Source organism: Taudactylus pleione, unplaced genomic scaffold, assembly GCF_031769625.1.
Source record: "Taudactylus pleione unplaced genomic scaffold, aTauple2 ptg000109l, whole genome shotgun sequence".
NCBI classification, from domain to species: domain Eukaryota; kingdom Metazoa; phylum Chordata; class Amphibia; order Anura; family Myobatrachidae; genus Taudactylus; species Taudactylus pleione.
The window spans coordinates 6247950-6275241 of record NW_028284511.1 but is presented as its reverse complement, the minus strand read 5'-3'; the positions used below and the strand labels follow the sequence as shown (position 1 = coordinate 6275241).

The following is a 27292-nucleotide window of genomic DNA, read 5'->3' as shown; positions in this document are numbered from 1 at the left end:
GCCAAACTTCGGTGACTGGATTTGGATTTGGATTTTTTTACAAAAATTGACAAAAAAAGTTAAAATCACATCACAAGTGATGTCAGTGGGAGTGCTTTCGGCTCTGTTAGAGCCAAAAGCACTCTAGGGCTTGCGGCAACGAGACCCTACCACAAGGGTCTCGTTGCAAGCCCGATGGTCGCGATGGTCTAGACCATCGCGACCATCATGGCCGCTCGCTATAGCTGTGGGTGGTCACCCACAGCTATGCGAGCGGCCAGGAGGCCGTTCAGAAAAACAAATGCCCGGCCCTGATTCAGAGCGAGCGTATAAGGGTGTGTATAAAGGTCCACATTAGTGACCCTTATACACAAAGCCCACAAGTAGTAATGCCCCTTATACAATGCACACAGTAGTAGTGCCCCTTATACAATGCCCACAGCAATAGTGTCCCTAACACAATGCCCCCCACAGTGGTGTCCCTTACACAATACCCCCAGTAGTTATGCCTCTTGTAGTATTCCCCCATTACAATAAGTGCCCCCAGTAGTTATGCCCCTTGCAGTATGCCCCCATTAGAATAAGTGCCCCCAGTAGTTATGCCCATTGTAATATGCCCCCAGTAGTTATGCCTCTTGTAGTATGCCCCTATTACAATAAGTGCCCCCAGTAGTTATGCCCCTTGTAGTATGCCCCCATTAGAAAAAGTGCCCCCAGTAGTTATGCCCCTTGTAGTATGCCCCCAATTAGAATAAGCGCCCCCAGTAGTTGTGTCCCTTGTAGTATGCCCCCAGTAGTTATGTCTCTTGTAGTATGCCCCATTACAATAAGTGCCCCCAGTAGTTATGCCCCTTGTAGTATGCCCCCATTAGAATAAGTGCCCCCAGTAGTTATGCCCATTGTAGTATGCCCCCAGTAGTTATGCCTCTTGTAGTATGCCCCCATTACAATAAGTGCCCCTTGTAGTTATGCCCCTTGTAGTATGCCCCCATTAGAATAAGTGCCCCCAGTAGTTATGCCCCTTGTAGTATGCCCGCATTAGAATAAGTGCCCCTAGTAGTTGTGCCCCTTGTAGTAGGCCCCCATTAGAATAAGTGCCCCTAGTAGTTGTGCCCCTTGTAGTAGGCCCCCATTAGAATAAGTGCCCCCAGTAGTTGTGCCCCTTGTAGTATGTCCCCAGTAGTTATGCCTCTTGTAGTATGCCCCCATTACAATAAGTGCCCCCAGTAGTTATGCCCCTTTTAGTATTCCCCCATTACAATAAGTGCCCCCAGTAGTTATGCCCCTTGCAGTATGCCCCCATTAGAATAAGTGCCCCTAGTAGTTATTCCCCTTGTATGCCCCCATTAGAATAAGTGCCCCAAGTAGTTGTGCCCCTTGTAGTATGCCCCCAATTAGAATAGTATGCCCCCAGTAGTTATGCCTCTTGTAGTATGCCCCCATTACAATAAGTGCAACCAGTAGTTATGCCCCTTGTAGTATTCCCCCATTAGAATAAGTGCCCCCAGTAGTTATGCCCATTGTAGTATGCCCCCAGTAGTTATGCCTCTTGTAGTATGCCCCCATTAGAATAAGTGCCCCTTGTAGTAAGCCCCATTAGAATAAGTGCCCCCAGTAGTTATGCCCATTGTAGTATGCCCCCATTAGAATAAGTGCCCCTAGTAGCTGTGCCCCTTGTAGTATGCCCCCAATTAGAATAAGCGCCCCCAGTAGTTGTGTCCCTTGTAGTATGCCCCCATTACAATAAGTGCCCCCAGTAGTTATGCCCCTTGTAGTATGCCCCCATTAGAATAAGTGCCCCTAGTAGTTGTGCCCATTGTAGTATGCCCCCATTAGAATAAGTTCCCCCAGTAGTTATGCCCATTGTAGTATGCCCCCAGTAGTTATGCCTCTTGTAGTATGCCCCCATTACAATAAGTGCCCCCAGTAGTTATGCCTCTTGTAGTATTCCCCCATTACAATAAGTGCCCCCAGTAGTTATGCCCCTTGCAGTATGCCCCCATTAGAATAAGTGCCCCTAGTAGTTATGCCCATTGTAATATGCCCCCATTAGAATAAGTGCCCCTAGTAGTTGTGCCCCTTGTAGTATGCCCCCAATTAGAATAGTATGCCCCCAGTAGTTATGCCTCTTGTAGTATGCCCCCATTACAATAAGTGCCACCAGTAGTTATGCCCCTTGTAGTATTCCCCCATTAGAATAAGTGCCCCCAGTAGTTATGCCCATTGTAGTATGCCCCCAGTAGTTATGCCTCTTGTAGTATGCCCCCATTAGAATAAGTGCCCCTTGTAGTATGCCCCATTAGAATAAGTGCCCCCAGTAGTTATGCCCATTGTAGTATGCCCTCAGTAGTTATGCCTCTTGTAGTATGCCCCCATTAGAATAAGTGCCCCCAGTAGTTATGCCCCTTGTAGTATGCCCCCATTAGAATAAGTGCCCCTAGTAGCTGTGCCCCTTGTAGTATGCCCCCAATTAGAATAAGCGCCCCCAGTAGTTGTGTCCCTTGTAGTATGCCCCCAGTAGTTATGTCTCTTGTAGTATGCCCCCATTACAATAAGTGCCCCCCAGTAGTTATGCCCCTTGTAGTATGCCCCCATTAGAATAAGTGCCCCCAGTAGTTATGCCCATTGTAGTATGCCCCCAGTAGTTATGCCTCTTGTAGTATGCCCCATTACAATAAGTGCCCCCAGTAGTTATACCCCTTGTAGTATGCCCCCATTAGAATAAGTGCCCCCAGTAGTTATGCCCCTTGTAGTATGCCCGAATTAGAATAAGTGCCCCTAGTAGTTGTGCCCATTGTAGTATGCCCCCATTAGAATAAGTTCCCCCAGTAGTTATGCCCATTGTAGTATGCCCCCAGTAGTTATGCCTCTTGTAGTATGCCCCCATTACAATAAGTGCCCCCAGTAGTTATGCCTCTTGTAGTATTCCCCCATTACAATAAGTGCCCCCAGTAGTTATGCCCCTTGCAGTATGCCCCCATTAGAATAAGTGCCCCCAGTAGTTATGCCCATTGTAATATGCCCCCAGTAGTTATGCCTCTTGTAGTATGCCCCTATTACAATAAGTGCCCCCAGTAGTTATGCCCCTTGTAGTATGCCCCCATTAGAATAAGTGCCCCCAGTAGTTATGCCCCTTGTAGTATGCCCACATTAGAATAAGTGCCCCTAGTAGTTGTGCCCATTGTAGTATGCCCCCATTAGAATAAGTTCCCCCAGTAGTTATGCCCCTTGTAGTATGCCCCTATTAGAATAAGTGCCCCTAGTAGTTCTGCCCCTTGTAGTATGCCCCCATTAGAATAAGTTCCCCCAGTAGTTATGCCCCTTGTAGTATGCCCCCATTAGAATAAGTGCCCCCAGTAGTTATGCCCCTTGTAGTATGCCCCCATTAGAATAAGTGCCCCCAGTAGTTATGCCCCAGTAGGGCCGCCTTACACTGAAAAAAAAAAAAAAAAAAAACTTACCTGAATCCCCACTCCTGCTTGTGACCGCAGACGTCCGCTCCTCTCTGCACTTTGGGATAGACGTCACTCGTGACGTCTCTCCCATCACCCGCAGCTGGGGGAGCCGGAAGAAGGAGCTCGTGAGTGAGCTCCAACCGGCTCTCTCCGTGCAGCAGCCAATGAGAGTCTGCCTGACTCTCATTGGCTGCTATTACAAACACAGAGCTGCCGCTGGCGGCTATGTGTTTGTGTCTGTGTAGGGCATACCACTATCACAGCGTTCTGCCCTACACTAGAGGAGCCCTGACTTCAGATTCTCTCGCGAGAATCTGACATTAGGAGGCCGAGTTCGGCCCCGAACGGGGATCCGAGTCAGGCGGGGAACACCCGAACAGGGTTCGGGTGGACTCGGATCCCCTATGTTCAGAGCGGTTCGGATTACACAGAATCCGAACCGCTCATCTCTAATCTCAACAGTTTGTTGCATCAGCTGAGTGTGCTAGAATCACCAGAGCAGAGAGCGACATCCCAGGCAGAAAAGAGGAACTGCACTAGTTTTGACAGATGCAGGGTGCTAGAATGAACAGTAGAATTTATATTTATGTATATCTGCCATGTTAGCCACATATATGTCCATGACCATTATACGGTAAAGCAAGACAGACCTTGTTGACACCTGGCAATGATCTGGTAGCTCTTCCTAATGAACTGTATGTATAGATAATTGCAGACAAATCATACAGAAAATCCTGGCCATATTGCCAATTGGTTATCACTAGTATAAAGCTTTCTTTTCAACCCTGAACAACATTACCATATACAGTCAGGTCCATAAATATTGGGACATTGACCGAATTTTCATATTTTGGCCTCTATTCACCACCACAATGGCTTTGAAATGAAACAAACAAGATATGATTTAACTGCAGACTTTCAGATTTAATTTGAGGGTAATTACATCCAAATCAGGTGAACGGTGAAGGAATTACAACGGCTTCTATATGTGCCTCCCACTTTTTAAGGGGTCAAAAGTAATGGGACAAACTAAACAATCCTAAATCTAACATTCACTTTTTAATATTTGTTGCAAATCCTTTGCAGGCAATTACAGCCTGAAGTCTGGAACGCATAGACATCACCAGACGCTGGGTTTCATCCCTAGTGATGCTCTGCCAGGCCTCTACTGCAAATGTCTTCAGTTCCTGCTTGTTTTTGGGGCATTTTCCCTTCAGTTTTGTCTTCATCAAGTGAAATGCATGCTCAGTCGGAATCAGGTCAGGGGATTGACTTGGCCATTGCATAACATTCCACTTTTTAGCCTTAAAAAACTCTTTGGTTGCTTTTGCAGTATGCTTCGGGTCATTGTCCATCTGCACTGTTAAGCGCCGTCCAATGAGTTCTGAAGCATTTGACTGAATATGAGCATATAATATTGCCCGAAACACTTCAGAATTCATTCTGCTGCTTTTGTCAGCAGTCACATCATCAATAAATACAAGGGAACCAGATCCATTGGCAGCCATACATGCCCACGCCATGACACTACCACCACCATGCTTCACTGATGAGGTGGTATGTTTTGGATCATGAGCAGTTCCTTTCCTTCTCTTCTCTTCCCATCACTCTGGTACAAGTTGATCTTTGTCTCATCTGTCCATAGGATGTTGTTCCAGAACTGTAATGGCTTTTTTAGCTGTTGTTTGGCAAACTCTAATCTGGTCTTCCTGTTTTTGTGGCTCACCAATGGTTTGCATCTTGTGGTGAACCCTCTATATTCACTCTTGTGAAGTCTTCTCTTCATTGTTGACTTTGACACATATACATCTACCTCCTGGAGAGTGTTCTTGATTTGGCCAACTGTCGTGAAGGGGTTTTTCTTCACCAGAGAAATAATTCTTTTGTCATCCACCACAGTTGTTTTCCATGGTCTTCCGGGTCTTTTGGTGTTGCTGAGCTCTCCGATGCGTTCTTTCTTTTTAAGAATGTTCCAAACAGTTGATTTGGCACACCTAATGTTTTTGCTACCTCTCTGATGGGTTTGTTTTGATTTTTCAGCCTAATGATGGCTTGCTTCACTGATAGTGACAGCTCTTTGGATCTCATATTGAGAGTCGACAGCAACTGATTCCAAATGCAAATGTCACACCTAGAATCAACTCCAGACCTTTTACCTGCTTAATTGATAATGAAATAACGAGGGAATAGCCCACACCTGTCCATGAAATAGCTTTTGAGTTGATAGTCCCATTACTTTTGGCCCCTTAAAAAGTGGGAGGCACATATTGAAACTGTTGTAATTCCTACACCGTTCACCCGATTTGGATGTAATTACCCTCAAATTAAATGTGAAAGTCTGCAGTTAAAGCACATCTTGTTTGTTTCATTTCAAAGCCATTGTGGTGGTGAATAGAGGCCAAAATCTGAAAATTCTGTCAATGTCCCAATATTTATGGACCTGACTGTATGTGGGGGCTTTAGAAAGTAATTGATTAATTTCTAAACAAATTAATGAAACTTCTAAAGGGAAAAAATAGAATGGATGGTTATTTGCAACCAGTGATATTATTTTATCCGTGTCCATATGTTAAGTTGGAGAGGAGTTCTGTTGTTACCAGCCGTTACTCATTGCTGGGCAATATAAATTATCACTCACATACATAGGTCTCATAGGACTCTTCAGTTATACGGTTTGAACAACCAGCAATTCACTGAGAGAATGTGCACATGTTGGTATCAGGAAACACATGACTAAGTGAATATATCAGCCTGTGGCACCAGTAGAAAATGCTGTAACACCAACTTCATCTAATGTACTTTTCCTGTTACAGATCTTTAACAGTTGACTTATAATTAACAATATTTTTGTGGAATAAAAGCACCTGTGTGTCTGAATGATAAGTCATCAATGCAAACCGCTGAGATATTGGACCCAGAACACAGATCCTTAAGTTACATTTGTACTTGCTGCAAATAGCAATAAAAATATATACACTCAGTCAATGCCGACCACATGGCAGTGGCGTCCCTCCCCACGGTGATAACAGGGCTGTGGTGTGTACACCGGGAAAAAACGGGTGTGGACTCGCGGGTAGGGGGTGTGGCCACGCAGCCCCAACCCCCGTTGTAATCTCTCGGGGAGGGTGGGTTATGGTGGACTGCCGGTGGGGACCACTCTGTGTGCAGTGACGGCTCCCTCACTGTGTCAGCAGCCGAGTGCTGCACGTAATGTTACAGTGCAGCACCCGGCTCCTGTCACTGAGGAGTCGTCAGCACTTTGGTGTCACCCCTCGGAGGGTGACACCCAGGTGCGGCCCCGCACTCTCCGCACCCCCTTGTGACGCCACTGCTCATAAGTGGCACCCACCCGGCTACTGCATCCCCACTCCTCTGCTTCTGAAAGGTGGCATCCCCAAGCAGCAAACTCCCAGCATAACGCAGGAGGAGCAGCAGCTTCACATAGAAAAAGCTGCTGGCTGCTTCTCTTTCATGTCAGCAATCGGTGATTCGCGGGGGGAAGCCCTGCATGTATTGAGACACATTATGACACTCATTCAGAGTTTGAGGTGCCTGCTATACTACTGGCACCCCAGGAAACAGCTTAGGTTTATCCAATAGTAGCACAAGTGCTAGATACTATATATATTTGCCGACATTTACCTTTTACTCCCCGGGAGAAGCCCGGGGAGGGGAAGCAGATGGGAGGTGTTGGGGGCAGGGCAGGATGAGTCACAATATTAAGCCCCACCCCATTGTGGTAATTTGCTGTGAACGGCACATATTTAAATAAGGGGCGGGGCCAAATGATGCAAATCTCTTAGAATCGCGTCATTACGTCACACCCCCTACTCGCGGACCCGCCGATCTGCAAGAAAATTCTCCCCATACTGCCCACTTCACTAGGAAGTGAGCAGAATGCGGGAGAAGTGCCTACCTTTCTGTGGGTGGGGGGGGGGTTACCCGAAAAATCGTGAGCCTGCCGCGACTTCCGGGAGGGCAGGCAAGTATGATACTATAGCATAGTTGCCTACTCTCCCAGATTGTCTGGAAGACTCCCACATTTCAGGGCTTTCCCAAGAGAGTAGATCATTCCCCCGGATCACATCCATTTCCCCAGAACAGTGGGCAGGACAGGGCTGTGATAATGGATTTGCAGTGAGATGATGTAAATCGTGTTGCCACACCCCCCCAGTAGCTACCCTCTAAACCAGTGGCGGGCTGGGCCGGGGGGCAGGGTGCCATGTGCCCCCCGGGCCGCAGCGTCATGCGGGCCGGTGCAGTCTGTGTCACTGTGACACAGACTGCACCGCGTGTGTAGCACTGACCGGACGGAGTTCGGTCAGCGCTACACTGACAAACGGCTCCGGCAGCTGTGTGTTTGTTTAGATCAGCAGCCAATGAGAGTCTGTCAGACTCTCATTAGCTGCTGCTGCGCCCACTGCGGGAGCCGCTCCATCTTCCGGCTCCCGCAGTGGGCAATGGGAGAGGCGTCATGACGTCATATGACGTCTCTCCCATAATGCAGAGCTGCCCGGGAGGACAGACGGATGGCGGCGGCGGGAGCGGGGATTCAGGTAAGTGTTTTTTTTTATTTTGTTTTTATATTACGTGTGTCTACTGGGGGGAGGGTGTCTGGCACTACTGGGGGCACTATAAAGGGGGGGACTACTACTACTGGGGGCACTACAAGGGGGTGGAGGACTACTACTACTGGGGGCATTACAAGGGGGGGCTACTACTGGGGGCAGTACAAGGGGGGGACTACAACTACTGGGGGCACTACAAGGGGGAGGGGACTACTACTACTGGGGACTACTACTACTAGGGGGCACTATAAGGGGACTACTAATACTACTACTGGGGGCACTACAAGGGGGTGGGGGACTACTACTACTGGGGACAGTACAAGGGGGGACTACTACTACTGGGGACACAAGGGGGGGCTACTGCTGGGGGCACTACATGGGGGGACTACTACTACTGGGGGCACTACAAGGGGGGGACTACTACTAATGGGGGCACTACAAAGGGGGGACTACTACTACTGGGGGCACTACAAGGGGGCCTACTACTACTGGGGGCACTATAAGGGGGGTAATACTACTACTGGGGGCACTACAAAGGGGGGGACTACTACTAGGGGCACTACAAGGGGAGGGTACTACTACTAGGGGCACTGAATAGGGGGGAGGGGACTACTACTAGGGGCACTTCATAGGGGGAGGGGACTACCACTGGGGGCACTGCATCGAGGGACCACTGCTAGGGGCTCTATGTAAAGGGCAATACTGGGGGTACTGCATAGGGGGGAGACTACAACTGTGGCCACTATTTAAGGGGCATTGCATAAGGGTTACCACTATTGGGGGCACTGCATGGGGGGTGGACTGCTACTGGGGGCACTATATAAGGGGCACTGCATAGGGGGTACCACTATTAGGGGCACTATATAAGGGGCTCACTACTGGGGGCACAAGGGGCACTGCACAGGGGGGACCACTACTGGGGGCACTATATAAGGGGCGTACTACTGGGGCACAAGGGGCACTGCATAGGGGGGATCACTACTGGGGGCACTACTGGAGGCCTGCATAAGGGTGTTCTCTCCTGTGGCACACGGGGGCACTGCATGTGGGCACTACGACAGGGGGCTGCCCTAATCTTTATTTTTACCTTACATTAATCCCATATGGACCCGCCTCCTCCATGGAACACTTGGGGGTGGGCGGCGCTGTAGCACGCATATTCTTCGGGCACCCTGGCTACTCCTCTGCCAGGGCAGCCTGCTTGCATTTGCCCAACAGGGTAAAAGTTGCCAGCCAGCCCCTGCTCTAAACCTCCCCTTCAGGGGGCAAAAGTAGTATGTACTATACAAGACCAGGAGCATATGTTATATTAATGAACTGTGAAATTGCAGAATACAATGAGAAGTTAAAATGCATCAAACTAAAAAAATGTATGACTATTAAGGATTTTTAAGAACTGAATGCAAACAGCACTCCCATGCATGACAAAGTTCTTGTTTGGTAATGTCACAAAAGTATGTTTAGTCAACTCTTAATAAAATCATATATTCAGCCATCTGTGCATATACAACTAAACATTGTGATATTTAGTGACAGCACATAGTTGTATTACTGGATATGTCTGTCTCTTGTTAAACGATGGACCCCAGTGTTATGCACACCCAACAATACACATAAACTCCTAGGAGTATATTTACGAAGTATATATATATATTTTTAAGTTTTTAGAAGTGGAGATGTTGCCCATAGCAACCAATCATATTCTACTTAATATTTAACTAGCAACTTCTAGAATATAATAGCTAGAATCTCATTGGTTGCTATGGGCAACATCTCCAATTCTAAAAACTCTCACTTTAGTAAATTTGCCCCCTAGAATCAGGCTAGCGAGATCTTCACCTACAGCAACCACCTTTCCTGTAAAGATTTATGTTCTCAGGTAACTCAGATGTCCCCAGGTCTTATACTCAGGATAATAGGAGCTTATGAATGGACAGCAGGTGGCAGCAGGGAGAAAACTGGAGTGGACTATAAGGCAGGTGTAGCCTGCATGTATTAGCAGCAAGAGCTGAGTTCAGGTTAAGAACAGACAGGGAGGTGATTCAGGAATAAGCTGGAAGGTATGCAAGCTGAAAAGAGGGCTGGCCTGGAGCTTTGGGCAAGGTGCACGAAGATCAGGATGACAGCAACAAGCTGTAGCAGGAACTGAATGAAGCAGGAGAGCCAGTATTCCAATAATAAGCAGAAAAGTTCAGGGAGCTGGTAACATCAGTGGCGTCACAAGGAGGGTGTGGGGGGTGCGGTCCGCACCCGGGTGTCACCCGCCGAGGGTTGACAGCAAGGTGCAGACTACCCCTCACTGACAGGAGCCGGGTGCTGCACTGTAGCATTAAGTTCTCCCGTCACTGAGGGCGCTGGGGAAGGACGACACTGAGTAACACCTTTGACTGGCATGGATGCTATAACCGGCAATGTAGCAAGCCCCGAGTGTGATTTAAGTTACCAAGGAGCCAATCAGAATGTGTGCTTTAGGACCGGCCCACTAATGATTGTGACGAGATGCAGCTGTAAGCAGGAGGCGGGGCTGCATTGAAAAGTGTCCCGGCTGCTACGCAACCTCTAAGACCAACATGCAATGTTGTGCGGCGTCATACAGTATCCTGGTCACCTAGTAACGACAGGCAGTGTGAGCCGTTGCGATTAGCGAGGCATCTCAGAACACCCAGGAGCTGCAGAAATCCACTTTTCAATTACAGTTTTCAAATTTTCCCCAAAACCCAAGTTTTCGTGAAGAAATAACATTGCAGTGTGCACAGGATTAAAACCATAAACTTGTAAGACAGATGTTTAGGGAAAATCTGCTCCCAACACCAGACTGATTTACACCTCAGGACACCACATACGAGGAAACTGCATTGTGTCACTTTCTGTTTGTGCATATAAACTGCTACACTAATGGGACAAAGCGAAGGACTTTTTGTGCAGCATGATCACAGTACTCAATTAACAACAGCATCACTGACCTAAAGCCCCAAAAAGCTGCCACACATCACAGGATTGCAGAGATAAGAGTCAAACTCAAACATACTTTTGAAAATAAAGAAGAACAGATTATTATTTCAAACATTATAACATTAAACGACATTTCTTCCTTCAATTAGACTTCGGATTCCCCATTACTGATAATATTGATTGATTTACTTATCTTGTTCAAACCATAGCCACCCATACGTTTTAATGTTAGTACAATGCAGTTATAATCTATCAGATCTTAAAATAACATTTAAATGAGTATGACCCTGGTAGGTATTTAATTTATTCATTACACATAATTTTCAAAGCATTGGTATTACTATTAAATAATTAGATTAGTTGAGCTAATGTCTGGCATATAATGGGCGCACAGCATATGAGAGACTGCTGCTATTACCCTATTGGTATATGACTAAGCAGAGTAATCAGGAGATATGTTAGAGCCACAGTAAGGAACTGATGATGTGACAAACACAACACACTGCGGTTACCAGTGGACCCTGGCTCCTGTCTCCTGTCACTGAAGGAGGATGGTTCACAGTGTCGGTCTGGGGCATGAAGGGCCCACCAGGGAATGCAGTGGTAGGGGCTCAAGCTTAAGGGGTGTGGGCAGCCACTAGAGAGGGTGTTGGCAGCAAAAAATGATGGACTTGGCTAACCATTAGAGAGGACATGCAAAGAACCGAGCCCCTTTACAAAAGAGGGGACAGTAGTGTGTCAGCACCACATACTTTGATTGGCAGCAGGGCTAATCTTGGTGTAGTTTCCATAGAAACAAATGAAGCATTCAAGTTCATCCATAATCCTGCTCCACCCCTAGAGGAGGGGATGGGGCCCTCAGGCAGTGGGGCCGACCCGGAATTTCCCCTGTACCCCTGTGGGCATCTGTCCAACCCTGCTAGTGCAGTTAAGGGAGGAAAAGGGAAACGGGGGCTGGTGACACCTGGTGCGCACTCTGGACACCCCCCTTGCACCGGAGGCGTGCCTAGCTGAAAAGGGGGTGTGGCCTCATGGGGGATTTTAATAACATCACACTGGGGGCAGCCCAACATCACTGAATATGCTGGGCTGCCCCACAGACACTGGGCAGTCTGCACTGTCGGCTCCTCTTCTGTGACAGGAGCCGGGTGCTGCAGGAGAATGTCACACTGCAGAACCCGGCTCCTGTCACTGCAGAGGTCCTGGCATTTTGGGGTCAACCCCTCCGAGGTTGAAACCTGGGTGTGGCCCGCACCCCCCCTCATGACGCCACTGAGGGAACGTTCATACTTTTGCTAAGAATCCCAATAATCTACCTGTTGCATGTATTGAAAGCACCCTGTGAGTTGCTCCTGGTCATCTAATGCCTTACTCTTGCTCTTTATCACACATTAAGCGCTATCATGCTTCCTGACGCTTTTTGCCCAATACAACTGTCATAAAGGGTCTGCTACCAGGTAATACTAAGATAATGAGAATTCCACTGTTTAGTATATGGGTCACAAAGAGCCCCTGGGTGTAGAGGACTGAGCATGGAGATCCTTAAAACCTGGATTGTCATGGCAACGTTTGGGAAGCTCTGCTGTGCTGAATGCTTAGCGCTAATTAATCCTATTTTCACAACTGCATCTAGTGGACACGGAGGCAGCACTGGAGGGGTTTACATGAGGTTCAGGGGTCCCTCATTGAGCGTCCATTGCAAACTTTAGTGACAGCAGCTAATACAATGAAGGCTCAACTCACATCGGCATTAACATGACTGCAGCAATCATGCAGACAATACATCTGAGCAATACACATTTTAACTTGGATGGGAATAGATCATAGAAATGCATTATTAATTGTAAGCCATCAACAGGCATGCTCATGGATTTTTAACAAACATCTCTATATATGTATTATCATTTATGTATACACAACACATTCACTAGCGCTTTTCTCCCAATACTACTTAAAGTAAACTTGATTAACAGAGAGAGCTCAGTATTTGGGTTTTGTTTTTAGAAACTAAAAGGGGTATTAATGAAATGCCAGAGCTAACAGGTACTGTAAGTCCTGGCTGTTTTTGACGCTTGCAAGAGTGTAGGCCTCTCGAACTGTGCAACACAATGTGTATCTCGGGTTATTACGTTGTATTATAATTCAAAACGACTGCAGTGCCACATAGTGTAGTATAATGCCAGGTAGCCGGAGTCTAAATATATATAAAACGTGGTTCAACTACTTCTTTTGCAAAGTAATTCTACATCTGACATTTTTCAGAGCGATAACCACAAGCAGCTTATCTGCCGGAATCTTCTGTCTTGTGCTGGAAGCAGTGCTGATTCGTTAGGAGATTCAAGTAAGTAAATATAACAATTACTTTAAAAGTAGATTGAATTTTCCCATAGGAGCAGATTGTGCGGATCGTTTTGTTTAACGTCTCGGATATACTGTATCATAAACAGCAAACAGCCGAGCATGATTATCTCTCTCTGCATCAAATCTGAAAGCCAAGCCGTGCTTGGATAAATGTGTTAATGAGTAAGCCGGCTGCTGAAAACACCCACACAGCCTTACTCAATCACAGACTCTATGAAATGTACTTCTCAGCCATAAGTAATTTCACTCCTCAACAAAGTGTCTTCTTACCTGCTTCCCAGAATGGGTTCACCGGAGGCTCCGAGTGCCGAGTAATCCATCCCATAAAAATGCAGCCCAAGAAGGATCTTCTTTCTCCATTTGGATTCAGGATCCAGAATCTGAACACAAGCCTGTACCCATGAAATGGGGGAGTTGGGACCCGGCCTGGATGAAAACAAAATGTTATATAGTGAGAACTCTTGAAAGCTTTGCGACAGTCTCTGGCAATTCTTTAAATAACGGGTGTAGTAGGTACTACTGCCGGCCGCATGGCCGGCGGTTCAAATGCCAGCAGCGGCAGCACGGCAAGGGTGAAAATCCAGATCGTCAAAAAGTAACATCCCTAAATAACTCCACACCATTTTTATCTAGGTGATCAAAAGGCAGCAGTATCATAAGGTTAACTCTAGGACTTAAGCATAATATAATACTTGCTCTTTCACCATAATGGTACTACATAATGTTATCATGCCTTGCCTCTATTTCCACTCTCAATGGTGTCTTGCACTGCCATCTGTCATCTGTAGCTTTTACTGCGGTGGTTCTTCACAATATTAAGAGAACTAGTATTTAGGAAAAGTAATTCACAGTGTCGTTAGCAAGTCTGGCTACCATATAGCCTTATCCCATGTGTGTCTCACCAGCTCAATGCCTCAATGTTCTCTTCTGTCTCAAGCTCACATCACAGCCTCATGCCCTCCCTTGTGTCTCCCTGGCCTCATGCCCCCCATTGCATCTCTACAGCATCATGCCCTCTCTGTGTCTCTTATGCCCACCCTGATGGTACCCGTGTTTCTGTCACTCCATCTCTCTGTCACCCCCCAAATCCTTCCCTCTTTCGAATATCTGTCTTGCCTCCCCTTGTTGGACTGCAGGATTGTGTTCTTGGGTGGGGCCACTCTCTTTCCTTCATCCCTCTCCCTACCCTCTCTTTCATCTTTTGGAGGTACTGCAGGTGAGGGTGGGGTCAAGTGGTGGTGGGTGATGGCCCCAGGCGCTGACACTGCTGACTGGTCAGGAGCGAGGTTGTGTCTAGCAGCCAGTTAGAGTGGCACAGACTGATGCGATGTTATCTTACTTACAGATGAAACAGTAGGCACAGACTGAGGTCATGGGGTAGTCCCAAAAAGCAAATGTATAGTAGGCATGTATGCATTAGATGGACACATTGGTGCATTTGCACAAATAGCGCTATGCATCTGCTTTCCACAAGCTTTGTAAATTGCTGATAATGTCAGATGCAGTTAAAGTACAGTACAGTAAATACAGGAGAAATAAACTGGGATAATGGAAGTTCTTTGATGCTGTGAACAAATACACTGATTGAGCAACTTCTATTTCTGTATTGTTGTCTAATAGGAATGTAGCTGGCAGGGAGTGCTGCTCATTGTAGTGCCATTTTCATGCCATATGCAATATTTGGAGTTAAGCTCACTCTATTGACGTGGCGAGTGGCTTATATATTTGCATGTGTGTGTTACTGCAATTCCTGTGTTTTATGTACAAATAAAATAGCAGCTTTTCCTGGCTCACAGCAGTGTGCTGGTGGATTTTTCAGATTGTATCTTTCTAGCACCTGCTGGGAGCTTAGAAATTGATTGAATAACTTCCATTCCTGCTTTGCTGCATGCATAACACATCATTTAAGCATGGCTCGTCCAAATGGTGTAGCTGGAAAAAATAGGAGGACTGACCTGTGCTTTGTAATGTAAAAGAAATTGCACAATGTTTCATCCTGACATAAGGGAATCAATTGTTTAAGTGCCAATAACTGATTTACAGGAATTAAGAATTTATCATGCATGGCTTGTAGATTTTGCATCGTATAATTTACTTTCCCAAAGCAGTTTTGTTAAATGCAAAGTTTAATTTCATATTTCTTTTTCATACATTATGAACAAACAGTAATAGCCAATACAACATTTCTTAGACTACGTCTTAAGAGAAATTAAAATAAGACAAAAAGCTCAAATGGCAAAACAGCATCTGTCATGTTATGCTAGCTTTCATAGCATTGGCAAGAAAGATCTGTATCAATCCATACAATCTGCAATGAGTATGTTATCGAGGAGACTGTAAAGCTGGCCACACACTAGACCAACTTACATCCAACCAGCCAACTAGTTGATTGGTAGGGATGAAAGCAAATGACAATCAGCAATTTGCTCCCAAACGCCAGAAAATGAACTAAAAACTGTTGTTTGAACAAATTGTTTTGATCAAACATTTAACAAACTTCTCTGACGACCATTTTCATCTGTTTTCTGGCATTTAGGAGCAAATTGCTGACCATCATTTACTCCTGTACGTTACTAGATTTTCATTCCAACCAATCAACTAGTTGGCTGGTTGGATGAAAGTTGGTCTAGTGTGTACCCAGCTTTAGCTAATCAGGCAAGCTTTGCAATGATCAGAGAGATACAGGAAAGAGAAGCACCACCCACCTAAGAATCATCTTTTCAAATATATACTTGATTAAAAGGTAAGAATAAAGATCATACTGCATTTATTTAATTAGAAACATTTAAGTTATCACAGGTGTAATAATTAGCATTGTAAAGTCGAAAGATGACTTCACTTGCTCTATGAGAGTGGTTATATTTTCCTGTGATATTTCCACTTTCCCAGCTTGCATGGTTTAACACATTTTATTTCTATACTGTTCAAGCACTGACCTCAATCTAAACAAGGAAAGGCATTGATCGTCTCTTGACATCTAAGGGGCTACAAATATAGCCTGGAGGAGGGGAAGAGGTGAGGTAAGGGAGCTGACAATCGAATCACTGAGGATATAGTAAAGTGACAGCAGGTGACCACATCCAATAGCTGCAGCACACAACCTGTAAACAGAACAGTCTGCAGGAGCAGCTGCAGCCTCTGGAAAGGGTCACCACGATGAGGACATTGGAGAGTCACTTTTGAAGAGCATCAACAAGAAAAAGTACGGCCATCTGTGCTTTACCATGTCCATTCCTAAGGGCATATCTAACCTGTCCATCACACACTGGAGTGCTGAAATTGTCCACACACCCTGCTGTGTCTTGGAATAATGAGAAAGAAATGTCATGTTCTGAGGCCTCAGTAATGTGCAGGAGCTAGTGCTGATTCCAGCCTGGCTAGATTAGTGGTTTTGACAAATTTGTAGTTTGACCCCTGCTATATCCAGCCACACATCTCTCACAGATGGAGATTTACCTGATGGTAGACTTTCAGCCCAGACAGAGGTTATAAATGTGTATATAAATTAGACAATCTCTATTAAAGTTAGTTTCATTTTTTTCCCTGGTCTAACATTCAGAGAGCAGACCTTGTAGTAGAGTGTAAATTGTAACATGATATTGTAATATTGAGTTAGTTTCTCAGCTCTGGCAGACAGTACCGCTATTTCTGCAAATTGCAAAACTTCTTCAATTTCCACAATGATAGCCTGGCTAAATTAAATATCACAGTGCAGTTAAATGATAAAATGAACTGCCGCCGAGTCAGCGTAACCCTTCTGAGTCTACTAAAATCACTGGTGTTTGTGTTAGAATATATGAATACCAGCAAGTTGGTAAGACACTATAAAAGCTATAAAAATGTTAATTGCTGATATTTGAAGAATAAGTTACTATTTTCTTAAAGGGAAGCTATAATTTTATGGAGCTTTTCTGTTCAGGGTTACGTTTGCAAAATACAACCCTGAAGCTGGGTACACACCTGAACCACGGTGAGACCCAGCGATGCAATTCAACAATATACTCGTACCGTATTGCTGTACACACTACACGATCCGTCATATGACGGCGTGATTTATCGTTACATGCTTCATGTAACAAAACCAAGTTGTCCGTGGAATCGTCTCATTGGACGTGCAGAGCACCCAAAGGTACGATGCATTGATCGACGGGTGAAAAGACACTAGATTGTGCAGATTGGCCCAAAGTACCAAGATTGCATCCACATACTGTACACCTATTCTAAAATTGTGCCAAACAGACCCATTTAGTGCTCCATAGGCTTTGTGACTTAGCTACGCCAAAACCCTAATCCTAAATAACTAGTGCACTATAAGCAAACTAAGTTGCAAAATTGAGGAAATAGTACACAAACTAGGGTAAAAAAGACAGGTCTGATACGAGTGACCCGCGCTATACATCGTTATGCATGGTCTGCGACTATATAACAATTCCTTTGCAAAAAAACCCCTCATGCTAAGTACCTAGTACACTATTTGCGAGGGGGTGATTCAGCAGTGGACAGAACTGCAAAGCTGCATGCAAGCAGTTTTGCAATTCCGTCCTTGTAAATAAGCAAATACAGCAAGAGGTGTCTGCATTTTGATTTGCTGTATTTCGGTTACGATGGTGGACAGCACCGGCCAGCTGAGTAAGCTGCAGCTTACGCAGGCTGGCTGACTTGTGAGGCCAGGAAACTGTGTCTGTGGACGCAGATCCTGGCTTTTCCACTCCCGGAAAGCGGGGGCGTCAAGCCACCATTTCCGGGAACGTCAGCCGCCCCCGCACCACCCCTTAAATGCCTCTGTCTGTCAATCAGGCAGAGGCATAGCAGGGGCTGCGTGCGATCACGCAGGACCCGTTCTGCAGATGAACAGAACGAGTCCTGCACATGCGCAGATTCCCGATAATTGAGAATCTGCATTCAGCATAATACTAGAGTGCAATGCAGAATCAGCCCCTAAGGTGCAAAATTGAGGAAAAAATTTAAAAATTGAGGGAAACCAGGCACAGCATGGGAATCGCGCCAGGCTTCTCATGTTATATGGTGCAAAAAAAAAAGAGGCGCATGAAGACATATCTATATAGAAGAATGGATAATAGCCAATACTTCAACATCCCTATATACAAATGGTGTGTTTATAAGGGAAAAAAAGGGAAAAAAGGGAAGAGCAATGTGAGCAATAAACTTTATTACTCCTAACATCCTGCTTTATTCCTGTGACATGTCTATCCCTCTTACAGTGTTCCTTATAATGTCCCCAGTGTCCAGCATCTTTACTCAGCAGTCTGCCAGCTACACATCAGTCATGAACCAAATATTAGGGGTATTCCAGCCAGTGTATCCAGCAAAGAACAGCACCAGCACCATTTACTAGTGTTCACAATCTTAATTTGATCTAACATGATAAAAAATATGCACATACTTAACAGAATGGGTATGAAACACCGACCCCGGAAGCCCATACAGTAAACATCCCGAATGAGGCTGGTAAGTATACTAACCCTCTCCTGTCTCCCCCTAACTCTCCCTTAGTGGTGCCTAACCCTAACCTCCCTTCCCGCACCCTAACCCTCCCGGAAAGTGCCTAACCCTAACCTCTCCCGGGGGTACCTAAACCTTACCTCCCCATCCCTGGGGAAACTACTATACTTACCCAAGTGTAGATGTTCGGGAATCCGGCAGTTCGGGATGCTGATGCTGGTATCCTGACATCCTTTGGGATATTGGTGTCGGCATTATACAGGTGACAGGATGCCAGTGTCGGTATATTGGTGGCTGGCATCCTGTCCACCGGCAATATAACTACATCCCTTAATAACTAAACAATCCCATCTGCAGGCAGATTGTATTCTGTGGATACTGAAAAAATACCCAGTACAGCAAATGTGTAGTCTCCTTTCCAGAGGACAGCAAGAAATCCACAGAAGTGACTTTATGTAAAGGGAGTTTCTACAACTACTTCTCCTGAATATATCGGTCTTTGTTACAGTAATGAATACATGCAGTGCTGCAAAGCTTTTTCATAGAACTAAAATACAATTGCTAAGCCACTTCTAGAATTTAAATATGGTGCTGATTTTCTTCCAGGACAGAATGAAAACACTACATTTTGTTCATATTTCATTGAGTGAAATTACCTTAGCTCTCCACTCCTCCCTGCTTAACCACTAACATCTTATAACTTACCTTTGCGGATTTGAATAATCGTAGGTCATGAGACTAAAGCTGTCCACATAAGGAGCCAACTGGTCAAACTCCTTTTTCCCAAACATGCCCAACTGGTCAGTTCTTGAAGAAAAATAAAGAACAACATTTAGTTTTCAGTACATTTGTGCTAAACATATTTCAAAGGTCAAGAAACAAGTTTTCCTTAAAATATTAATTAGCTATGTTTTCCATTATAGAGAATGAACTAATGCTACAAATACTACAGTATTTATATCTTATTTTGGACTATAGCAACAGCCACAATATAAGTATACTTCAGCGACTATATCGTAGGGACTAGGGGCCTGATACAGCGTGCACTGCTGATCGCAGATTCATGATTATCGTGAATCTGCGCATGCGCAGGACCCATTCTGCGAGTGTGCAGAATGGGTCCTGCATAGTCGCAAGCAGCCCCTTGAATGCCTCTGCCTTATTGACAGACTGAAGCATTCAAGGGGCAGTGCGGGGGTGGCTGGCGTTCCCGGAAACGTGGGCGTGTCCGTCCCTTTTTCCGGGAGTGGCCAGCCCAGGATCTGCGCAGTGTCATGGCCTCGCAAGCCGGCTAGTCTGAGTAAGCTGAGGCCTACTCAGCTGGCTGGAGGCCTGGCGCCATCCACCTTCGTGACCGACGCAGTGCTGGGATCGCAAATGCAGCAGGGGGTGTCAAACTTAGTACTTGGGGCTGGAGTGGGACCAGACTTTAGCAGCTGGAGTCGGAATAGAATCAGAAATAGTACTTGAAGCAGGAGTGGGACCGGACTTTAGCAACTGGAGTTGAAATAAGATAACCGCTGGAGTAGGCAAGGAGACTATAGCTAATAATTTAGGGAGCTGAAGCCTCAGAAGTTTAGGGAGATGAAGCTCAGGCACTGAATGCTGTCAGGACCAGGAATATATGCCCTGTGACGCACACAGGGATTGGCTGATGCGGTCAGGTGGACGCTGGTCTGGCCATCACTGGAGACTTAGCGGTCAGATGACCGGGACCAATATGGCTGTGCTTAGTGGCTTGAGTCAGTGGGAATGCCGCCGGAGCCCCAAGCCCCCTGAGACCACCACCACACTGGGAACCCATCAGCATTGCACTCGGCTAATCAGGAACTGCCATGGCTGCTCCCAGTGTCCGTAGCTGGAGGGAACGCCTCCAGAGCTTCGGGCCCCTGGGACCACCACCATGCTGGGAACCCGCTGATAGCACACTCTGAGAGCCCCCAGGCCAGGACCCCCACCAAGACAGAGCAGCACGACCCCGAGGGTAAGCATGGTTCCTGACAGTAACCCCTCTCCCAGGGATGGACTTTACAAGCTGTGGATCGTCAACATCCGTTGAATCAATCCAAGTTCTTTCTTCTGGGCCGTAGTTCTTCCAATTGATAATATATTGCAGAAGACTGAAGCGATGACAAGAATCCAGGAATTGATCAATCTCAAACTCCACTCCTCTACGAGTCTTGATTTGGGGTTTTTTGGTGTTGAAGACTGGAACTGATTTATCATTAATGGTCGAAAAAGCGATACATGGAACGAGTTAAACATCCGTAAGTGAGGTGGATGCTCCAATTTGTACACCACAGGGGTTAGAACATGAGAAATTTGAAAAGGACCAATATAAAAAGGTGCAAATTTCATTCTTGGAACCCTGAGTTGAAGATTCCAAGTAGACAGCCAAGCACAGTCTCCAACTTTTAAGGAAGGTGAAGCTTGAAGTTTCCAATCTGCAGACTTCTTGTAATTAGAAGAAGCTTTCTTATTAGAGGCGTGTACATCATTCCAAATCTTGGTGAAGGATTGAAGAGTATTAGCAGCTGCAGGAACATCCACAGTGGATAATGATGGAAAGTCTGCAACACGAGGATGGACACAAAAGACTGAAGAACGGAGTTGTGTTGGTAGTGGTATAGTACCTGGAGTTGTGGGCAAACTCTGCCCAAGGCAGTAGGTCCACCCAATTGTCCTGGGAGGAAGACAAACACGGATGAATGTCTCAAGATCTTGGCTTACCCTTTCCGTTTGCCCATTAGTTTGGGAGTGATATGATGTCGAGAATTTTAATTTGACTTGAATCGCAGAACATAATGTTTTCCAGAATCTGGCCACAAACTGTACACCTCGGCCTCAGACTATTTCCTTTGGGAGACCAAGATGTGAGCTAACTGAGGTGCTGATGGAAGACCAGACAAGGGAATAAAATGAGCCATTTTAGAAAAATGATCCACCACCACCCAGACAGTAATACATCCTTTGGAAACTGGCAAAATCTATAATAAAGTCTATTGATATATGGGTCCATGGCTCATTTGGTATTGATAGTGGTTGGAGAGGACCAGCTGTTTTTTTATGTTGATTTTTATGCTGAACGCATTTGATACACGAGGCAATGAAATCCTGGACATCACTTTCCATGGAGGGCCACCAATAAGTGCGAGAAAGAAACTCAAGAGTTTTCCTGATACCGGCATGACCAGCGAACAAGGATGTATGAGCCCTTGTCAACACTTTCTGACTGTTCTGGATGCACAAACATCTTACCAGGTGGTGGTATAGGGGCTACTTCAGTGTTGGCAATAGAAATCGGAATGAGAACAGGACATGATTCTTGATGAGTAGCATCCTTTTCAGTATACCAAGAGTTTCTGCTTTACGAAGTTGAACTCAGGGACAAAAAGTGATCTTGTAGTTGAACCTTGAGAGAAAGAGTGCCCAACGAGACTGACGAGGATTGAGGCACTGGGCGGACTTTAGATAAGACAGATTGTTATGGTCTGAGAAAATGGTCATGTTTAGCCCCCTCTAAAAGGTATTGCCACTACTCTAAGGCTACCTTGATGGCAAATAGCTCCTGGTCACCAATTGCATAATTTCTTTCAGCAGGAGCAAATTTTCAGGAGAAAAACCCACAGGGATTAAGCTTTCCATCTTCCATGTACTGATTTTTTTTTTTCCAAAATCAGACTGACAGAGGATTGGAGGTAAAAGCTTGTTTCAGAGCATGAAAGGCAGAGATGGCCTCAGAGGACCAGTGAGAAGGATTTGCTCCTTTTTACGATAAAGTTGTTATAGGGCTACCAGAGTTTTTTTTATAAACTTGTGGTAATAATTAGCAAATCCTAAAAATCGCTGGACTGCCTTCAATGTGACGGGTTGTGGCCAATATCAGATGGCACTTAGCTTTTCAGGATCCATTTGAAGGTTGTTTCTGAAAATAATGTACCCTGTAAATGGAACTTCGGGCACTTCAAAAATACACTTTAATAGTTTACCATAGAGATGATGAACACGAAGACTTTGCAAAACTATTTTCACATGCTGCAGATGGGACTCCAAGTCTCAGGAGAAAATTAGAATGTCGTCTAGATAGACAACCACATAGAGGCACAAAATGTCTCGGAAAATCTCATTAACAAAGTGCTGGAATACAGCAGGGGCATTGCAAAGGCTAAATTACATAACTAAAAACTCTTCTTGGCCATCTCGGTTATTAAAAACTGTCTTGCACTCATCATCTTCTTTTAATTCTAATTAGATTATAAACTTCTCTCAAATCAAGCTTGGTGAACACAATTGCCCGTTTCACTATCAAAAAGCTCAGTAATCAGAGGCAAAGGGTATTAATTCTGGATGGTTATATCATTGAGGCCCCAGTATTCAATGCAGGGGCGGAATCCCCCATCCTTCTTCTTAAAGAAAAAGCTGGCCCCAGCAGGTGATGAGGTCAAGGTTTGATGAACCACTTCTGTAAATTCTCTTGAATGTATTCAGACATGGCAGAAGTCTCCTGCACGGAAAATGTATGTTCGCCCCCTAGGTGGATTTTTTCTGTGATTAATTCTATAGTACAGTTAAATTCTCTATGAGGAGGTAATGTATCAGCAGCACGTTCACTGAAAACATAGAGAAAGTCCTTATAAGCTTCTGGAAGTATTACAGGCCCACCACACTGGGTTACAAATGGAGGAATCACATGAGACAAGCAAGACTGGAAACATGGGGCACCCCATGACTTAAGCTGTGATGTAGACCAATCAAACTGAGGATTGTGAAGCTGTAACCATGGGATACCATGGACAATACTAGGATCACTAGTAGCTCAATTTGTTCACAATGCAGTGCCCCAACCCTCATAGGCATTGGAGTAGTGGAATAAGTAATGAGACCTCCATGAATGCAAATCCCATCCACTGCCGTAAGAATGACCTGTTTAGATAAAGCCTTGATGGGAATGGAAAATTCTTGAACCAGAGATTTTGGTTCTTACAGAGTGATAAAAGTCACAATCAACAGACAGTCAGACTTCAGTGAGGACTTTACTGAACAATCTAGTCTAACCTGATTTCCCCAGACCAGGTCAGGGTTTGGAGTTTCCCGAATGGAAAGGACAAGATCCGATGAGATGATTAGGTCCAGCACAATAGAGACATAATAACCTGCATAGGCTCATCATCAAGGTGAGAAGACTGTACAGTACTCGGTCTGCAAGATATGAAACAATCATTTCTGAACTTGAAGGCTGCTCTGTCACGAAGGCGAAGAACAATTTTAATGCAGAGAGAGAAGAATTCCTGCAAGGTCCCAGATGGCATCTTATCTTTGAGCTTCTCACAGGTTGTTCCAGAAGGCTGCTTTAAGGGTCTCATCGTTCCATTCAAGTTCAGCTGCAATAGTTTGGAACTAGACCACATATTGACCCACAGATCGTGAACCCTGTCAGACAAGTAAGATATCCATAGAAGCTACAGAGGAGCGACCTGGTTCACATAGAAATTAATTCTGCATAATTTGACAATGGGATCTGCACACTCCCCATTCCAAGGCTGAACCGGAGAGGAGTGAAATGATACAAGCTATCCGTGTTCTTGTTGGAAAGTTCTGCAGAAAGAGCTCAAATTGGATTTCACACTGGTTAATGAAGCCACGAAGTGGGAAGCTGCAGACGAGACTTGGAAGTAGCGGAAAGCGGTGGGGTAGATGTGGGTACCAAAGACGGAGTGCTGGATGCTGGTACTGTTGTTACCAAAGTTGTCTGAATGGTATTCAAGCGAGCTGACAGTTCTTGTAAATACTGCATGACTTGATGTTGAGCTGACTATTGGTCTTCCAACAGTCAGGATAAAGTCTGCAGGACGTTGGTACCTAAATTCTGCTTCAAGTTCATTAGGCCCGAGCTTACTGTCAGGACTGGGGACTCTAGATTTCCCGGAAAGTCTAGGCACCTGCTCACTAGCAATTTAGGTGGTTTGGAGTTTGAGGGATGAATATAACACTTCCTCATAGATGTGCAAGGTAACAGGTTTATGTGTCAGAACAGTACTTTAGAGAGTGGGGAACTGGAGAACATCTCTGGGTCATGTACTAGATGGCAGTACAACTGGAGTGTGACCAGACCAGAGCAGCAGGAAACTGGAGCCAGAAGTTGAAGTGGAATCAGATTTAATAATTGGAGCCGCAGTGGGACCAGCCTTAGCAACTGGAGCCGGATTAGAGTCAGATTTAGCAACTGGAGTCAGAGTGGAATCAGACTTTTGCAACAGGAAATGGATTAGGACCAGACTTTAGCACCTGGAGTCGGAGTGGCATTAGATTTAGCAACAGGAGGTGGATTGGACCGTACTTTAGCAACTGGAACAGGGGGGAATCAGATTTAGCAACAGGAGCTGGATTGAGACTGGATTAGCAAATGGAACTGGATTGAGACCAGATTTAGTAACTGTAGCTGGAGGAGGACCAGACTTGACAACTGGAGTTAGAGTAGAATCAGACTTCGTACTTGAGGCCGGAATGGGATTAGACTTTAGCAACTGGAGTCAGAGTAGGATAATCACTGGAGTAGGCAAGTACACTATAGATCTAACAATCCAGGGAGCTGGAGTTTTGGACGTCAAACAGCAACGCAGCTCAGGCACTGAATGCTGTCAGGACCAGGAATACAAACCCTGTGATGCACAGTGATTGGCTGATGCAGTCAGGTGGTCATTGGCCTGGCTATCACTGAAAAACTTAGCGGTCAGCTGACTGGGACCAATATGGCAGCGCCCAGTGTATGGAGCTGGTGGGAAAGCCGCCGGAGCTCCAAGCCCCCTGAGACCACCATCACACTGGGAACACATCAACAATGCACTCAGTTGGTCAGGAGCCGCCATGGCCACACTCAACGTCTGTAGCCAGAGGGAACGCCTACGGAGCTTCATGCCCCTGTGACCAACACCACGCTGGGAACCCGCTGACAGTGCACTCTGAGACCCCACCGGGCCGGGACCCCTGCCAAAACGAAGCAGCTTGACCCCGAGCGTAAGCACGGTTCGTGACAGTCAATAAATAGCGCTGTATTCTACACTTATATATCTTTGTTATGATAGTGTACGCTCTTCAAAAATCTTGTTGCTAATCCTCCATGTTATGTTCTAAAGTTTGCTTATACTGCTCATAGTAAAGTGCATATTATATTCTTCCTACATGATTTGTACTTGAACAAAGAATCATATTTTGCAAAAGGTCATGGACCCAGGCATAAGACAACAAGCAATTTTGCAGTGAAATCTATAAAGTGTATATGAGTAACCCAACAATTATTTCAAAGGGAGTAAATAAAAATAAAACAAAAAGGAACATAATACACAAGACAACACCAAACCTTAGACATAATCAAATATTACAGTGCTTGGTACAGTGTCACGACCGGCTGTATGATATCTCCTGCTGAAGGGTGCAAGCTGAAGTTCTGGGCTGAAGAGGGAATCAGTGACATGGGGCCTGTACACAATACCTCCTCTTGCACAAGTACCAGTCGCTTGCGAGACCTGACCAAAGGTGCAGAATCTAACCAGCCGGGAGGTGTTCACCAGTGACTCCTCCAAGCGGGATATGGGTTTAGCTTAACCCAGCTGGCAGATCACGGTCCTTTGGTTAGGTGACTGGCACTCACGGGAATAGAGAATCTTGCTACAGTGGCCCTCGAGGATATTTCTACCAGAAATATGCTATACCAATGTATAGCGCCCAATGTATACACCAGAGGATCTATGAGGCACAATGGCGCTGAAGAGTGGCATTTGTACACTAAAGGGAGGTTCCGGATGCACGGTGGTACAATAAGTAGGCAAGTGTTCGTTTCACAGATGATTTGTCGGAGGACGTACTTTAGACCAATAAAGTGGCAATTGCTCCGCACACAGGTGAGATGTACAGGACACACTTAGCACAATGAAGTGGCAATAGATTTGCACACAGGTGAGATGTACAGGACACACTTAGCACAATGAAGTGGCAATAGATTTGCACACAGGTGAGATGTACAGGACGCACTGTTGTACAACAAAGTGGCAATAGGTTCGCATCCAGGCGAGGAGTTCAGGACGTGTATATATATATATATATATATATATATATATATATATATTCCAAGGACTTGCACTCACACCTCACTTAGCAAGCCAACGTAGGGGTGCCACACGGATTTTTTAGGATCCAAAAATAGAGAACAGTTGTCATAGACAAGGGCACTCTCCGTTTAAGAAACACATTTTATTAAGGCTAGATACAGCTGTCCAAAGTGCAAAAAATATATAAATCTTCCAGATAATAATCCAGATAAAATTCGTCAACGTTTCTGTCCCTGACGGACCTTCCTCAGGACTTTACATCATACATGAATAGAAACATGATTTGATCATCAATCACAATAATATCTGCGGAAAAAACGAACACAGGAAAACACAGGCTAAGTCTCTCTGGCTTCAAAACTAAGTGGCCGAACAACACACACATTAAATCTTGCTGTTATGAGATGTA

The 27292-nt window shown here is 45.4% G+C and overlaps 1 protein-coding gene across 2 annotated transcripts in view; it reads right to left on the bottom strand.

Moving 5' to 3' along the window:
* Positions 1-27292, bottom strand: part of CHID1 (chitinase domain containing 1) — a 580147-nt gene that overhangs the window by 278773 nt on the left and 274082 nt on the right. For both annotated transcript variants that reach the window (XM_088471050.1, XM_088471051.1), the window contains exons 9-10: positions 19484-19585; positions 13586-13741 (exon numbers count right to left, since the gene is read on the bottom strand). In XM_088471050.1, the coding sequence (XP_088327176.1) occupies positions 13586-13741; positions 19484-19585 (258 nt within the window). The remainder of the gene's footprint in view (positions 1-13585; positions 13742-19483; positions 19586-27292) is intronic.